This window comes from Crocodylus porosus, unplaced genomic scaffold (assembly GCF_001723895.1).
Source record: "Crocodylus porosus isolate Cpor-Errol unplaced genomic scaffold, CroPor_comp1, whole genome shotgun sequence".
In the NCBI taxonomy this organism is placed as follows: domain Eukaryota; kingdom Metazoa; phylum Chordata; order Crocodylia; family Crocodylidae; genus Crocodylus; species Crocodylus porosus.
The window spans coordinates 54,486,668-54,505,157 of NW_017728947.1; the positions used below are offsets into that span (position 1 = coordinate 54,486,668).

At 44.2% G+C, this 18,490-nt stretch overlaps 1 protein-coding gene across 2 annotated transcripts in view; it reads right to left on the reverse strand.

The window, feature by feature from the left end:
- The window catches only part of TYRO3 (TYRO3 protein tyrosine kinase), a 70,444-nt gene extending 52,630 nt beyond the window's left edge, over positions 1-17,814 (reverse strand). Inside the window, exons 1-5 of one of the 2 annotated variants that reach the window (XM_019551850.1) lie at positions 17,613-17,814; positions 14,039-14,139; positions 9,820-9,990; positions 5,708-5,794; positions 2,253-2,368 (exon numbers count right to left, since the gene is read on the reverse strand). In XM_019551850.1, coding sequence (XP_019407395.1) covers positions 2,253-2,368; positions 5,708-5,794; positions 9,820-9,990; positions 14,039-14,139; positions 17,613-17,794 — 657 coding nt within the window. In that variant the 5' untranslated portion in view covers positions 17,795-17,814. The remainder of the gene's footprint in view (positions 1-2,252; positions 2,369-5,707; positions 5,795-9,819; positions 9,991-14,038; positions 14,140-17,612) is intronic. The other variant, XM_019551852.1, reaches the window with a different exon arrangement.
- Positions 17,815-18,490: the final 676 nt, after the last annotated feature.

Sequence of the window (18,490 nt, forward strand, 5' to 3'; positions counted from 1 at the left end):
TACAGTTCTGCCATTCTGGTTAGGCTTCTCTTCTACTTCCCAAGGGGAAGCAAAGAACCTACATTCATTCCCCACCCCCACCCTCTGAATACTTCCAGTGCTAAAAGGAATGAGATGAGCAACATTTTAGCCTCTTCATGCGAGCAGCCCCCTGTCTGAGCCAATGGTGCATTGACCCATAACATGCCAAACAAACAAGAACCAACAACTCCCTTCTTCTGTACCCCTCCTAGTAGAAGTACAACCGTTCACTCACTGGGGGCCAGAGACTGCATTTTCACATGGAAAAGTGGGTCAGTGGCTCTTACAAGAATCAGAGCCACGGGGACAGGGAGACAGGGAAGGATGAAACATAATATTTCTGGTGCCAAAACCACAGCAGGAAGCTCAGCTCCCTTGGTCTAATACTTTTCTGTAAATGGAGGAGTCTTATTGTTGAGTTCACCTGATCCGAGATGCAAGCACGGGGACTCCATTCTCCCAGCACGGAGAGAAGGGTCTGCAAGGCTTAGAAAAGCAGCTAGAGACTGCTGAGTGGATGGAATCTGAGCTGCTTTGATTCTGCTCTCTCTCTAGCTCTCCCACTCCAAAACAGAGAGGAGGAGCTCACAACCCAGAGAGAGTAGCACTGTTGAGGCTGATGAGCATGCAAGCCAGGAAGAATAGGCTGTACCAACTGGGGCCAACTCAGCACTGTGAGTGCAGGAAGAAATTCATTTTGGTTCATAAACAAGAACAGCAGCCAACACAAAACACTGCCCAAGATGAGAATGATCAACTGTATCCAGCTACTCCCTTCTGCCAGGGGGTTAAAGTAAACCTCACCAAGACAATGCTTGCTTTTATTTGGGAAATAAACATCAGAGCTTAAGCTCTCCTCCTTCCCATCGCTCTCCCCAAGAGAAAGCAGGTTAGCTTGTGCTGCACTGGTGCTTTGGTTTATTGTTGTGCTTCTGATCACCCCTCTCTCCTCCAGTACCAGCTGTCAGCAGCACAAAGGGGATCCTCTGAAGCTCACCTCAATGCTGTAATCAGGGAGGGGAGCCAAGGGGCCCATGTGTGAACACTGCCCAACATTCAAAGCTGTTACAAACCACTCAGTGAAGGACCACGTCTAGTTCCACAGGCCTGGTCTGATGTAGGAATTATTGCTTCACTCTGCTTGGCTCACTGTCACTAACTCCGTGATCCAGCTTCCAAACAAAGCATGTAACACTAGGGGCCCTGCGACATGTTCAATAGGCCCGTGCAAAGCAGCAAGTCTTCACTTTGGATTCGGCTGACTCAGAGGGACAGTGATTTGATTCTGTGATTCGAATCACTGTCCCAATTTGATTTGGCTGATTCGGATTTGGAGGTTCAGCCATAGACTATAATGGAGAGTCACTAAAATACCTATAACTGTCATTTCTTTGCCGATTCGGATGAAAACAGCCGGGATGGTAGCCCCTTCTGAGGGCATAAAGCATGCCAAGTTTCAAGATAGGTGCAGGGTTTTCTGTGAAAGTGAACCTCAAGCTGTGCCTTTTCCACATATGGAAGATCACCCCATCCCCCTCCCTCTTCTCAGGTTCTGTTTGCTGCAAGCCTTCCGAATCTGCAAATCTCTCTGAATCAATCTGGAGGCTTCCAATTTGATTCAGACCTTTTAACGGGTCTCCCGATTTGATTTAGATTCAGATATTTGGCCACTGAATTGGGCCAAATCTCCTCCGAACTGAATCGAATACCGAAGCTTTGCACAGCCCTAACATTCAAGTTAAAGCTGGATAGAAATGAGCTAGAGTTCTGGCACATTTTCAAGCACTAATTTTGTAGCTGGATGGCTTTCATGGCTGGATAGTCATTTTTATGGTAATAAATCTTATAATAAAATCTTTGCACGTATGGCTGGTCTAAATTTATTGTGCGATTAACCAGTTAACAGTGTAATATATGTAAAGTGTAGCAGAGGTCTAAGGTTACATTTTGCCTGAAGTTAAGCACCTGGAATTTTAATTAGGTTACTAAAGACATGGTCTGATTTTCAGAGGTATTGAGCACACAAATATTTCACTCAGCTCAACTAGAGCTATTATCATCCCTGAAAAATCAGGTACTTCTCTAGGTGTCTAAATGGGACTTCAGTTCTCTCCTTTAGGCTCTCACATTGTAAAATTAAGGCTTACAAATATCTGAGAGAAGGCCTAGCAATGAGACAGATCAGAGAAATCCCACTGTTCATACAGGGCAGAGAGTCTCGAAGGCCATACCTGAACAGTGCAAGAGCGAAGGGGAGAGCGACCATCAAATCCTGGAACCCACGTAATGCTGGCATTGTAACTGGTGACTTGGGTTACCGTCACATTGACAGGTGGGAGAGGCATTGCTACAAGAAAAGCAGGGAGGAAGGGGAAAACTCTTTAATACACACAGAACTGAGCAGATGTGCACAGAGGAAATTTGGAGCTTGGATCTTAAACTCAGTGAAGCCATGAACTGTAATGAAGCCAAACCAAAGCAGGCCTTTGGAGACAGTCCCTGATTATTGCCAGTGGAAACTTATAATGCTTGACAGGGATTCCTCCTTAAAATAATCTTCTGTTTTGTTCTCTTAAACAATGATCTCTCTGAATTGACCTTTATATGGAAAAGTGGTCTAATGTGTTGTGTTTCAAAGGCCTGAGTCTCCATGGAACAAGAGATGTATTTCAGTTTAAAGCCCAGATTCTCCATTTCTCATGGACTGCATTCAGTGGTGAGAGGAGGAAGGTAGTTTTAAATCACCTTTATACCTACAATGTTCTTTGTGCTCCCAGAAGTCAGTTCAACCATGCACATTAGTAAAAGCAGCCTGAAGTCTGCTCTAACTTACGCTTGGCTGCAACTGCTCTCTAGAGGTCATTTCTCAGGTGAAAATAGTTAAGAGTGCAGCACATTCTAGTTAGGTCCTGTCCATCTGTACGACTCCTACACTGAAGGCTATGAGAGAAGGTGGCATTAAGCAAGTCTTCATTATCCTACAAGTGTTATGAGGTCCCAGGGCAGGAACTGTGCTTTCTTAACAGAAGAGGGGCTTTGAGGTTGACATTAGGTTGGTACTTAGGCTGAGAGATGAACACAGGTCTCCTTTCTACGGACTTCCTACATGAATAAATCACTTAAGTGCTGTGCCTTGGTTTCCATGTAACAAGATAGTAACTTTTTGTGTCCTAGCTTTTGTCTGTCTTTACAATTTAGGCTATAAGCTCCTTGGAGAAAAATGTCTGTGGGTTTTGTTTTCAGTGCAAAGTGATTTAAGATTATAACTCAAATGTTGCCTCTAACTCAAGCTCTTGCTACATGCAAAAAACTTTAACTCCAGCAAGATACTGCTTCAAGACAGCAGGTTCATCAAGGGATACAGGCTCTAGCTCTAGGGAGCACAGGCTGTCAATTGTGAATATGCTCACTATATAGTATGAATGCAGGCTAGCGCTACTCAAGCACAGTAAGACCTCCCACCTGAAGTCTTCCCACAATTCCCTTTCAGACCAGAAAGGGACAAACGTTCTCCCCAAAAATCCCTGAAAAAAATTCAGTGACTCAATTTACTGTATCATGAAGAACTATGGGACAGAACCCCAAAAATGTTAGTGTCACATTAGTGAGTGCAACACCAGTGGGAAAAGAAAAAGCTGAATGTTAAGATAAGTTAACTACAGTGAAGACATACCCTCTTATTGTGTGGTTTTAGAGTGCCTAGAACAATGAGTCTTTAAACTTGATTGGTGCCTGTGGGAGCTACAATAATAGTAATTTTCTTTTGGAATGTACCCAGCACATTGTGGGCATCACTGGGAGTGCATAATGAACCACAATAATGAAATAGGAGGGGGAGGAGATTTTAACAGTTTGTAATTGTCCCATCAAAAAATGTTTGTCCATGGAGACATAGAAGAAGAGTCAGTAATAAATTAGAGACCCAGAGACCCCATATATCTGTGAAACAGCAAGACCTGATCCATAAACGTACCTAGCTTTCCTTACACAAGCAGCTTCTTTAAAGTCAATGGGATTACTCACATGCTTCAGAGAAAGAACACATATCTGTTGGATCAAGACCTAAATATGCATTTCCTACACGTTCTGCTCTGTCTGAAGCCATCAAAAGTTTTGCCCTTTACTTAAATGGGAGCAGAGCCAGATCAGCAGCCTGGATCATTTGTTAACAAGCAAGCTTCCCTCACTTTATAACTATTCCTTTCAACATATTTTTGAGGAATGGAATACAAGAGGCTACAGTATGTGACTGGCAATATGAAAGCTTGGGTCCTTTCCCTTGCAGCGCAGCAAATTTTGTGACATCTGGTAAGCCCCTGAACCTCTTGGTGCCTCCCTTCCTATGTCTACAAACGATCACCTCCCAGGGGGGCTGGAGAGATTCATGTGTTGCTGTCTGATTGTGAAATAGTTTGAGATCAACTAAATGCAATTATTACAAAATACATGAAAACTTTTAAACCTGAAGTCAGCCTGCTTCTTTATGTTCAGTTTACTGAAAAAGGAGTCTGTTCTTTATTTAGTTTGTCTATACATTAAATATATTTCAGATTAAGATACAGAATTTAAAGGGCAACAGATTTGTGAGTTAAACCAAAAACCAAGTAGGAAAAAGGCACTGATATCCCAGAATAAAAGTGGCCGTAGGGGGAGCTATTCTGCAACAGCTAATTTCCATGTATAAAACAAGCTTTTTGGGTGACAGCACCAAATGTTTTTGAATTATGTTATACATAACAGCAGAAGAGGCCGTCGCATTAAGGGAGGTCACCATAAAGGAAAACATAACCCATGAAGTGTCGGTCTAAACTTGGCCATTAAAATTTAACACATTAACCAGCATGATAGTAAATTCTGGTTAGACACAGCTGTTTGTTCCCAATTGCATTTAGCCTTAGCTGGGAACAAAATGTGCATGATGTGGCTAGGCCAGAATTTAAAAAAATCAAGTTATATATTGTGTTGTTAACATACAATTAAAAAAATAAAATGTCAAACACAAAGATGCCCTCAGAGGAAGGTGTGTGGGGCAGGGAGGAGATATGCGATTATCTCTCTCTCTTGTTTCAGTTATTTGGCTCAAGGGAGAACATGACAAAGGCTCAGGGACTCAGAGGGATGTTTGTTTATGGAAGGCCTAGAAATCATTCATTTAAAATGAGATTTTAAAGGGTACCAAACACAAAAATCCATAAAAGCATTGTCAATCTGTGCATTTTAATGGCCCCTAGTGATCTCTTTCCCTCTCTCCTTCCAGTGTCTAATGAGATGCCAGTACATTGCAAAAAGGAGGGAAAGGTCTCTCCAGCTCCAAAGACATCTGTCTCTGGGAAGGAAAAATTTCTCTTGTTACACTTTTAGATTACATCCAGCCATATCTTTAACGAACAATTCTGCTGCCTTGACTCTTTCATTTTTAAGGAAAATCTGTTATTTTACACCATGTTTCCATTCCTGACTCAGCTGTGGTTTGTTTTCAATTGCCAATTTCACTGCAGGGATATGGGCCTGCATATCAAACAGTGAGAAGCCATTATAGCACAGTGCATTGTTTCACTGGCTCAGAGCTGTAACCAGCACAGCTCTAAGGCAACTTGAAGACAGCCCATGAAGTCAACATCACCCCTTCATCCCCTCCCCAAAATGAGACTCCCCCAGCCACTCTTTCACCCGGGAGTTCTCTCACCTTTAATTTGGACAGTGGCTGTCCGGGATGAAGACAGTCCCTTTACATTGTGGGCTTCGCAGGAGAAAACTGCGCTTTGATTAATACCTGGAGATCGGCCAAGGAAAGAAAAACAAAGAAACACAAATGGCTATATAATCCTGCTTCAACCTCCAGCAGAATTTCAATTATGTTTGACATCCAGCTCATACCATATATGCAACTGGACCTGAACTGGATGCAAGTGGATTTTTTTTGGTGTAATTAACATGTCATTTGCTTTGTATAAAATGAAGACCATGTGGGCTTGTACAGGAGCCCCCCCACTGGTGTTTTACACAGAACACCAAAAGCAAGAGAAGCTGGAAGCAGTAGTGTGAAGCCAGGAGCTCTCACCTCATGCCTGCCATTTTGTTATTACTAACCTCAGCCTCCTGCCCCTGCTTCCCTTTGATTGTTAGCTGCGCTCACTGATTGCGAGTTGTGTGTGCAAGGTCTATGTTTACCCATGTGTTTACTCCCTGCCTATTGCAGCAGATACCTGATGCTCATCAAGAGCTCTGGGCACAACTGAAATCCAAAAATCCAATGCACTGCAAACAGGCTACGAATCTAGTTTAAGTCACAAGGAAACAGGGTTTGGTACTTCCAGCCTACAGACAGGTTGCCCCTTGCCCTTCACCCTGAATAGCCACACACAACAATGCAAAGTAAGTGTGAAGTGGACATGAAATTCTAGTGAAACAGAACAGAAGTACTGACACCCAGCTCGCATGGATACAAGTCACTAGATGATGGACAGGGCATGGCAGGGTCAGGCCTCTGCATCCCAAAGCCAAAGCATACTGTAGGACTGTTGTTGACAGACAACTTTGAGAAGCCCAAGATCAGCGTTTCCAAATTAATCAAGTTTGAGATGCACTGTAGAAGAAAATCCAGCACTTGCCATCACTATGCTTGCCCTTAGTCTGCTCTATAGGGCTCTGTTCAAGACAGGCCAATAATTGAAATGGCAGCTGTGCTTGTGGGTTAGGTAGGAGATGCTTTCTCCAAGCTGTGTGCAGCGAGTAGCTTGCACCGTGCCTGCCTTCGCTGCATCTGACTCATCTTCAGCAGGACTGAAATTGACAGAGAATGAAAAGCAGGAGGGGTGGAGGAGAGGAGGTGGAAGAAAGAAGAGACTGCAGGGAATAAAAGAGCGAAGCATTTTAATATCTTCCACTTATCCCACCCAACCACTGAGCAAAGCATTCCAGCTGGCAACAGACCAGGCAGTATTGCTATTATTCAGAGTGCAGTAGTGCCCAGATTGTAGTGGGCAGAGAAACAAGTCATCTTTGCCCCAGAGAGGTTACAACAGACCTTGTGAACCCAGATTGCCTTCCTCCCCCCACCCAAATGCTTGCTTGGCAGCCCTGCTTTCCCAACACAGCAATCTGCTCCCCACATCAGCCAGGGGCCAATTGTTTGCTTAGATCAAGACATTTGCTTTAGTTAGTTACTGCTTTAATAAATATTATTTTTACTAATTCCATACTTTCTTCTGCCAAACCAAGCTCATTCCCTCACCCTTTCTGCCCCCAAAACTCAGCCTGTTCTAACAGGCACTGTGACCATTATAAGGATATGCAGCTTCATGCCTTGAAAGCTGTTTGCTGTTTCAAAGGCAAGACCAACAGGCAAAGCCCAGGGACTACTGGAATGTGATATTTTCTGAGTAACTGCTGGTTGAATTTCCAGTCCAGAGGATTTATTTTCCTTAATCCTCCTCCTGGTTTGAAAAGGACAAGATAAACATGACAGACCACTCACTATTTTAGATCTAAGCACCTCTCTGCCTGGCAGGGGTTGAATCGCTAGAATGAGAGCACACCCCAGTTGGCCACCATCCCAGGACTCTGCAGAAGGATAGTAGGAATGGGCTTTCCACTAGCTAACAACATTGTTTCTTAGGTCTAATGCTCAGAGCAACATCAGCTAAGACCAGGAAGAGCTAGCCTTATGGAGCGTTTTCACATGTGCTGGGCAGAAGGGGGGCATGCGTTAAATAAAGCAGCTCCGAGACCCACTCTCATTAAAGTGCCCAGAGCATCTCATGTATCAGTGTCCCCATGCTTCAAAATGGTGGTGAGCGCGCTTTATCTAAAGCTCATCAAACGAGCTTTGAAGTGTCCTCGGCGTCATTCTGAAGCACAGGGACCAAGGGCCAGACACACGCATGGGTGAACCGGGCAGCCACTTGAGGCCCCAAAATGCTAATTTTTCCATTGTCTAATTATTGTTATTACCTCTGGCAGAGGGGAGGCCAATACTAAAAGTTCACCTGGGGCCGCCAGGAGTCTAGATACAGTGCTGGCAGGGTTGCAGGGGCTGGTTAGAGCATGGTAATTAGCACACTCCAACAGACTAGATTAATCAAGCCTGCTCTGATGTGCTGTAAGTACAGTGCATCAGAGCAGCTTCCCAGCATGTGTACAGACACCCTTGGCTCCCATATGTTTAGGGTATAGGAGGAAGAACAAATACACCAAGATTCCAGTGCAGACAACAAGGAAGCAATTTACAGCACAAAATGTAGGGACATAGCACTGGGAACAATTTACATCAGGATAAAAGAAGGCGGAGTTTTATCATATATCAGCTGTTCTATTGTAATTTCCTGTGTACATGCCTTATAACAAGGCAAGTAGCAGCTCACTCACAGCAGCTTAGCATTATAGAGCTCTATTAGCTCCACCAAAGGGAAAAAAATACCTCTCCTTGGCTTTGATTTACCACAGTATAAAATTGTGCATATGGGCAGTTAGTGTGGAGCATTTGACATGCAATAAAGGCCTCATCCACTTTTCCCTCACAGCACCCTTAATGCCATGATGACTAACCAGCCTTCTTCCGTGGCCCTGTATCACTTCCTCTACAAAACCAATACTCTCTGAGAAGTCATGACATCAGGATAGTGGGTGAAGAGAGACTGCTTCCTGGGCGTCTTTCCCCTCCTGATACTGTATTACTCCTGTTTCCACTTTGACCAACAGATTATATCATACAGGAGCACCTTGAACTTTTTTCTTGTAGCAATACAAAGTAGCTCCACAAAAGAGAGAACAGATGACTAAAGCACCATAAACTGCAACCTGAATTTCATATTAAGTCTTCCCATAGAACCTAATTTATATGATTGGAAGGCTCAAGGGATGGTCAGAGACACACAGAACCAAATTCACTGTTAGTGTAACCATATTAACTTTAATGGAGATGAATTTGGCACACAAAGCTTTTTGCCTCTAAATTGCCAATTTAGATTTGTCTCAGGGTTGAACACATCATAAAACATTACCACCCAACGGTTGTCTGGTTGCCAACTGGAAAGAAGCGGACAGCTGCAGAATAGGTTCTAGAGGCCAGACAGTCGCATTCCAGTTACCCTTCCTTTGTTGGTAGTTTCAGCAGAAAGGCCAAATCACCTGTTCATTTGACTGGTCCCTTTCTGGCTCAGAGCTGATCACATTGATGGGAAAGACATTGTGCAGGCTGTGGGGCAGAGACAGGATTCTGCTCACCAAGGCTGTCAATTCATCACCTCCCACAATAATGCATTCACACCATTTTAATTGTGAGATTAATTGTGCAGGTGTCCAACATGGCTGCAGTAGACAGGGAAAGCACAGCATCCACCAGGGTTCCCAACAGAGGGGGCCACAGGTTTCAGTAGGAATGTAAGCAAGCAAAAGTGGAATGGCTGCAGGGAATGATAGTGTGCAACATGATTGGAGATATTTGGACCCATAGACCAGGTGTTACACCAAAACAGTTTGCTAAAAACAAGAACATACGCACTCCTTGCAGTTAGAGGCCCTGACAGGTCATCTCCTAGTACTATGCTTACCACAGTCCCCGCTACACCACTGTAAGCTCCATTTGGTTTGTGCCATGGAAAGTGTACTAGGGAACGATGACACCATTGAGTGGCCTCTATTGTACAGCCAAGATTTATTTGCATCACAGCTCAGCTGAGGCCTAATCTCATGTTACACAGGTATCCAGTATCACTGCAGACACTCTGCTGCGAGTTAACAAGAGAAATTTTTCTCCACTTTTCCCTTCTGCACTCTTTACACTATAGGCAGTCTTACCTGACATATTCAGGATGGAAGGAGAGATGTCAGGAAGCCCCACTCTGGAGTCTCCCATCCACCAAACAATGGTTACTGGTTCAGGAGGGCCCACAGCAGCACAGGCCATGTGAAACGGGGCGTTGGGGGACACAGATACATCCTGAGGCTCCACAGTAAAGTAAGGCACACCTAGAAAAGCAAACACCAAGCTACTGTATCTTCAGTCATTCTTTCTGCCTCTTTGTTAGCTTCCAATAGTCTTTGTATGCAGCACTGACAAAGCACCCACCATCTAAGCACCTCTAAGCATTTTGCAAATACAAAGGTTCACATTTCCTAGAAGTCCACCAGGACATAATGACTCTAACTCCAACAGAGTCAACAGGAGGTCAGGTACCTGCTCCCTGAGGTGCTTTTGAAAGTCCTTTGGTAAATAGACTAAATAGCAGTGAAGTGGATTTTTTTATGTTAATATTATCCACCTCCCTTTGCAGAGAGAACTGGGGTACAGAGAAGCTAGAACCAATATTCTTAGATGTACCAACTGTTTTTATTCCATTTTATTCCTGCTTCTAGGACCTTGGCCATGCATTAAAAATTCAGTCCAATGACCACATTGAACCAGCAGTTTCACCTCACCCAAAATCTGGAAAAGAATTAGCCACGGATGGCATGTAATAACGCATCTCTTGCAAGAACCCAGGACCTTTATTGTGCCCTTCCTCCAAAGCCTGAACTGATGGGCCTTGCAGTATGACGTCAAGGCCAGTAGTGTCAGGTAGCCTCAGGATAATGGCGAGCATTGATTTTCCAAGGTGAGGGTGCTTCACAGATAGTGCTTTTGGCAACTCTAACATAATCAATGGAAAGACTCCCGTTGATTATGAGTTTTGGATCAGGCTCACACTGAGGAAAGGGCAACTTGATCATCTCAGTTGACTATATCTGGAACACTCTCTCATCTTAGTGGTTTATCACCACAATATATCAAACTGCAATACAGATAAGAAAGCAAGAGATGTGGTCTCTTGCATACTGAAGTCCCAAACCACTCAAGGCTTTTTATAGATCTAAACAGACAACCCACTTCAACCAGTCACCAAAAGGCAATAGAGCTGACACATGCTTCTGGTGAGCTACATCACCTAAAGAAGGCTGTTATATCCTGCTTGAGCTTCAGTTTCTTGCTTGATTTAAGGTGCAGTTCAATACAGTCCACCACTCGGTACTCAAATCTTGAAGGGCCAAGCATAAACAGCAGGGGCAATATTTGCATCCAAAAGCAGATGACCCACTCTCCTGACCCAAAAATGGAAAAGGACTCTGAAAACTGCTGCAGCATGATCACTTGGGAGTAGCTGTGGAGTCAACGATATTCCTGCTCTGGGAACTTGAATGCTGAAGTTATAGCACTTTAAGTCTGTCTTTCGCCATGTAGACAACTGGCCTTAATGACTGGGAGCTGCAGTTGTTAAACCCCTCGGAAAATTAGAGTATTTATAGAGGTGACTAAGGGTACAAGCACACAAACCATTTACCACGAGATAAAAGGATGCAGGGCGTTATCACATGTCAGGTACTGCTTAGTAAGTACCTAAGTGCATGCTCTTACTCTGTGGTAGATGAAAGCTAAACTATGGTACTTTGCCTTTCTTTCACAGGCTAAGCTGCCACAGTTTAGCTTCCACTTCAGAATGCCTACACAGGCAGTTCCATGAAGCATGTGATACGGTAAATTCCATCCACTGTCCTCTCCCCCTCCTTTTAAACTCATGGCCATTTGTTTGTGTGCTTATGTCCTGAAAATGTTAGATTCCTAATATTTCACCACTCAAATTTAAAAACTTCTGCCTCCTAATCCTTCTTTTCTATCCATCAAGCAACTCCCCTCATGTCTTGCTCACCTGCTTTCACACTGTCCTTTCTGGAGTGACAGAAGTAAGAATAAATGTCTCATTAAAAATAGTTCATCTAAGTTAGTGTTTTCATTTGTGGGGAGGAGGAAGGAAAGAAAGTGCTTATCTGTGATATTTAACGTGCGTAGTGGGAGTGCCCATCAGCACGTGCTTTATCTTCTCTTTTATCATAGGCATAACTAAAGAAGAGAGAGATCAGCAGCTGAGTAAGCCTCCCAGCCCGTGGCCAGGATCACTCCTATGCCCCTTTGCCTTACTTCTGTTGGAAGTTAGATTACAATGTACAGTGACGTGCCTGTCCTGTGCATGAATGGAGTCCCTCCCTACTGCCATTTTGCCATGGGACTCCAGGTAACTACTGCCCTGCACAGGTTCTTGAGGGGAGTCCTTCAGGATTCTCCAGGTTTTCCCACTTTTTCAGAGATTATTGCAGTTGAGGGGAAACCCCCCCCCCCCACAAAAAAACAGGTAATTAAAAAGAACCAAGCTTACACTAACAGCAGCGTCAAGCTGCCTAGCTATCTTGCAATATAGAACCTACCACCACACAAGCCAAATGCCAGACCCTGTAATGGATTTATCCTTATCCTACCTTGATGAGGTAGTCTTAGCTTTCCCATGTCACGTATGGGGAAAATGGGGACCCAGAATAGTTAAGTGACTTGCCCACAGTCGCACAGAAAATCGGTAGCAAAGCAAGGAATTGAATTTTGATCTTTCCAGCCCCAAGCTGGCAGCCACACTACTGGGCCAACCTTTTGCCATAGCTTGGCTTGCAGATAGGTTTAACTCAATGGAAGACAGTCTTCCAGATACGACAGTCACTTATTTTGTGAACACATCAGAGGCCAGTGCTACCATCTGTATCAGTCACATTGCGAAATGCGTCATTTCAAGGGGAAAGTTCTAGAGGAAACTTAACCCTTCTTTTTGAAGGAGCCACACGAACCAAAGTGAACCTATTGTGTTACCTCTCCAGGTATCAAATACTGTCATGTTTTATGTAAGACAGACTTCTATATTCTAAATAGGAGCCAGTTTCAAAGCCGTTTTCCTAAGTTTTGGAGAAAGTCTCTCATAAGACCAAACACTCTAGCTTGAGTATAGGAAACAACACAGATACACACACATCTTTTTCTGAGAAAAGATTATGTTATTTCACCTTGAATTTTAGATGGGGAAAAAAAAAAAAAATCAATTGATTAATCACAGGAAAGCATTCAAATCTGTCTCAACAATATAATCTCTGCATAGTAGTTCATACTGAAGGATGCTACAGCCAAAATAAAATTGTATACTGAAGGCTCAGCGCCCCCCCCCGCCCAAAAACAAAAAAACCAACCAACCAAACAAACGCATCAATGCAGTCACCTCTGGAGTAGAACATGGCAGCCATTGAACACTAAAAAACTACAGAGGAAACACTCTTAGGGGACAAAATGCATCCCTATTCTTGTGAAAACCTCTATGACCACTTTGTCAACTATGAATGACTAGGATCTTAGTTTAAAAGTTTCCATCCAAAACAATAGCACTTCCAACATCAGTACCCCAGAATGCTGGGGCCCCAGCCCAGATGGAAGAAAGCTGCCTATTGAATCAACAACAGTGTTGACTGCAAATAGGCAGATTTCCCATCTAAATACTAAGCAAACCTACTACTTTCCACTTGCAAGACATAGTAAGATCACAGCCACAGAAGGCTGCAGGCTGTAAAGAGCCACCAATCTAGCTAGGATACAAATGTGCAGAAGCTCTCTCTTTACCAGGCCACTTTGTTGTGTAACACACATCCAAGATTAAAAATTCAGGTTGAGGAGACTCTGCCGCAGTCAAAAAACACTGCTACTTGAAGCAATGCCACTTATGGAAATTCCAAAGCTAAATGCTTCCCCTGGGACTAAAACACTGATGCCAACACTGTAGACTGTGGATGAGCAATGATCTATGGAGCTCTTCCAGGTGATCTGCAGAATGAGCCAGTTGAAGACCCAAGTAGCAAGGGAAGAAGGGGAGGTATATTCATGAGGCCAAGAAGGGGAGGCATGCTCATGAGAAGATCTTTCACTCACTTTGTGCTCTACAGATTTAAAAAATGAAAAGCCATAAACCAACACATCCTCTCTTAGTTCATCTGTTACCACTCTCACTTCCTACTTCTGCTCCATAGTTAGCCCTTTGTGGTAGCTTATATTTACTGTGACTGTCCACTGCTGTGAAAACTGTAGCAAATCTTCTCTCACCACTTCTTGACAACAGCAGATTAACGTCCCCAACACAAGACAAAATCCTGAGAGGAAGCCAACGCTACTCCTCCTTACCTTCCACTATGAGCCACACTTGCTGCGATTCTTCCTTCTTCCCCCTGTACTCAACCTGGCACCAGTACTTCCCAGAATCTGTCCGTTCGACGGATTTCAAGCTGAAACGAGTCAAAAACCACATTGATATTTACATTATTAAAGCACCTGTCATCCCTCACACTTGGCAAACCACATATGCACACTGCACCACTGATATGTAGCCAGCTCTGAGGAGGGCACTAGAACCAGCACAAAGCATGCAGCAGGAGAGAGGAGACTCCTACTTCTTGGAAAGGTGTTGAAGGGTGTTACATCCCTACACAGGGCAGACAGACCCTCATCTGAAATATCCACAGAGGAAACAACAACATGGCACTTCATTCAACTGCCTTGAAAACAAAGAAGTTAAGAATTAACTGGCAACTCCAGAGACCCAAGCTAATCTGCAAAGATGGGTACTAGGACAATTAAGCAATCCCTAGCCAGCAGCTCCAATCCATAAGCCTACAGAGAACACTGTGCTTTACTTGGGTGATACGAGTTGGTCTCCACGCCTTCATATAACAACAGATGAGTCAGAACTGGATTGTAATATACTCAGCATTATTCTTACCCTAGGAATGCTCCTAGCTAACTGCTGTACTCATACCACAGAATGCACAGGGACAGAACCTCAACTACTGACTTTAGTGGAGCTCTGCCGATTTATGTCATTTGGGCCAAATTCTGTCCTCAGAGTCATGCTGTTGTCAAGAGAATTGCACCTCTGCCAGTGAGGGCACAACTGGAGCCTACTTGATATCAAACTAATGGACTTCAAATCCAAGGGAGAAATTCTGCTCCTACTACTGTAAATTTGAGGTAACCGCATTGATTTTAACACCATTCCCCCTAGATTTACACAGGTGTGACCAGGGGCAGAATTGGGCTCCAGGAGTGAAGACTCCATAGTCTCCTGTACCAAGGACCCAGTTGCAAACATAATTTGATCATACAAATACAAAATGCAGCCTCGTGATGTTGCGACCATGCATCTGCTGCCATGCAGGAAGATCCAATGCCTGCTTTTCTGATGGCATCAGTTGGTTTTGAGGATAGGGTGAATGTGCAGGGGTGGAAAAGAGGATGGGGAGAGTGCTTGCTGAAATGCACAAAGTGCTCCTACTATAGCCTGATTTTCAGAGCTGTACCTTCAGATGAAGTCAGCTGTTCTGCCCATCCAGCCGCATGCTCTGAAACAGAGTGATTGTAGGAGAAAGTCACAAAACGGCATGTGGTTGAAACAATCACTTCAGGAGAAGAAAGGAAACAGAAGGAAGATATGGCCACATCTAGATCCAGCATCCAGAATTGGTGCTGGAGCTGAAGAATTTTATTTTCAGTTGAGAAGGGTGAAAGGATGAGAAAGTGCTTTGGAGATCAGGCCATGGGAATGATAGCAGATAAAGAAAACAGACAGGTCCCTCATCCAGGCAGAAGGTTCCTAGGCCAACTGCTTATGTGATGTAATGTACGAGACTTCTTATCCAAGTAGTGTTTACTGGAGTCTACATTAATCATAGGGACTCTTCTAGACTGTTAGCGGAGACTCCAAGTTAAACTAATCCAAAAAGCCTTGAGGAGAGGGGCCCTGTCTTTGGGAAGGGGCAATTCTAGATTGAGTCTGGCAGTTCCAAATACTCACGCTTACGGCAAACAGAGACAAAAAAAAAAAGCCGTGTGCGAGATGGAGCTTGAGATCTTGCTTAACACAGCAGTATTCCTAGAATAAATTAGAGTTCACCTTCTGCTGATGAAAAGGTATGGATGACCGGCTCCAGAGGCAATATTACAAGCCTCTGAGTAGAGCCAGCCTGGAGTAAGAGTGCTACTCTTGTGGAATGACTAAGAGACGGTGTGCATGATAAACACTCTGCTCCACACAAGAGTGAAACCTGGTCTAGTGAGTCAGATTTTAAATTAGAGCACCTCGCCCTTTTAAATCAGAAAGAGAGGAGTGACCAAGGAAGAAAAACATAAATGAATGAGAGAGAAAATATATTTATACAAGTCAGACTTTAACCCTCCAGCTGGACTGCAGAGTTTCTTACAACAAATGAGGTGAAAATATCTTACACATTCTTGTTGTTTGTTTTTTCTACCCAGTGCTCTTAAAAGAACCTGAATGAAAACCATAGAAAGTAAAGTCTGTTGTCCAGAGAGCACAGACAGCATGGACAGAAGTAGCATCAAAGCGTGGCACATGAAGGTATTTTGCTTGGCAAGCGAGCCTCAGGGCAGACAGTGGGGGAGCAATGAGGGGCCCAATCCTTGTTGTGGCAATGCAGCCTCAGCCACTACCCCACTATCCACCTTGACCTGCCCCTCCGCTGCCTGCTGCGAGCAGCCCAGGCTCCCTAGTGGGCACACATGCCTAAGGACAGACAGTGATGAAAGGGTTGGGGTTGCACCACCACAAGGATCAGGCCCCTTGCAGCTCCCCCGCTGTTCACCCCTGGCACACCAACATCTTACAAGTCAAGATTGCAGGTGTTTTTGGTACTCTGTCCAAAAATGTTGCCAACCCCCAGTCTACTAAGACGCCTTCAAAGTGTAAGGCTGGTCTACACTGCCAAGACATCATGCCCAGGACTCCCGTTGTGCAGCATACCCTGTTTACTGACTCCCACTCAGCACGCGCCAGATTTCAAATATGAGATAATGTTGTTGCCTTAAGCAGTTCTGAGCAAGTGTCCCACCAGACTCAGACTTTCTGTCTTAAGTGTGGTTACTGGTGTGTGCTCAGCGCCACTCCGAGGATGGATGCCTTGGCCTCATTCTGGGATGTCGCATGTGCTGAGTGGTAGCAAGTAGGTGGGAACGCTTTGTGGTACCTGTTCAGGGCACAGCATGGAGGTGGTGCAGACAAGCACTCATTTCTCTCACCCATTCAGGCCTCTGCTGAGACTGCTAACAAGGCCATTAATTCTGGTGGTGGATAGCTATTTACTAGAAACTGGGCTGAGACCATTAACCTACTTCTGACCTTGGATGAGACTTTAGATAACAATGACTTTTAGCCACAAATGAGTGAAGCTGGATTTGAATTGGAGCATTACAGCAAAAGACTCCGCTTCCCATCACTGATTTTTTCAGCCATTCTGTTGCCTGTAATGATTTGTTACAGCACTGGCACACCATTCAGATATGTATACAACCCAGAACTGGAGACAGGTTCTTAAATTATTTTCTTCAAAAAGGGAGAGGAAAGAAAGATAGCTAAAAACATCTTCACAATTTCAGCCCATGGGCAGGATAGCTGGTGGGATAAAGAATGCCTTTTACCTCAAGGTTTCCTGTCTGTCTATTGTTGTTATTTGCAAAGCACCCATCACCACAGCATCTAGGAACCTAGTCTGATTCCATCAGCTAGAATTTAACTCATCCTTGGTGATCAACACTGTAGGTCAAATTCTGCGCTCAGTTACCCCTGTGCACTGCTGCTATAAGGACTCATCCCCAGTGTTGTGTGTGGGGTTACACAGATGCACCCAACAGCAGAATGTGACCAATTAGCTTTCATGACATTCTTTCTTCTCCACACATGTAGTACCTGAGAAAACCGATCCAGTGTTCTTCATCTACTGGAATGTACACCTGGTCTACACCCTGTACCACAGCTCCATCCTTCATCCACAACATCTCTGGGTCTTCCATTCCCTCCAGGGTGCAATTTAGTTTCACGGGCTGACCCTGGGACACCTTTAATTTGATTGGAGATCCTGTAAATTTCATACCTAAAAAAAATACTCCTCCTCCCCACCCCCAAAAAGGCGGGTTGGAGTACAGCAAATTAATCTAGGTTGGTGGGCTATAACGTAACACAGTACACGAACACACTACAGAGTCTAAAACTGCCTTGTCAGAGCTTTAATAGGTTTGTTTAATGATTATGATTTATAGATTTTAGTTACCCCAAAATGAGAGGGGTTTAAGCTATACAGGGCATTCTCATAGCAATGCCAGTTGGGATAGCAGCAGGGCAAGCTTCTACACACAGTAGTACCAGGTCAGGGTTATACAGAAACGCAGTCAGCGTCCCCACAGCAATAAGCCAGCTGTGTTGATTGTTTTCCTGCCACAGAGCCATGCCTCCCCCAAATCCCCTCTATTTGCAGCTTCTATGATATGTTCCTGTACTATTACTAAATAACAACTTTTGCTCTGTTGTACACATTTGTAAAGAACTGGGATTTTAGATAATCAAATCATAGCAGGTTCTTCAGTGTACGCCGTGCCACTGCACTACAAAAGTGTCAGTGCAATTTACAAAACCCATGAAAGTGAAGCCTGCTTTAAAGCATTCCCATGCCAGGAACAAAAACTATGTACAGATCACATTTTGTCTGTAGTCTGTGGCAGGGGAATATTTCAACCAGTAAGTACGTCCCATCTCACTCTCCCCACCTCCCCTTTGCCGGGCCAGAGATA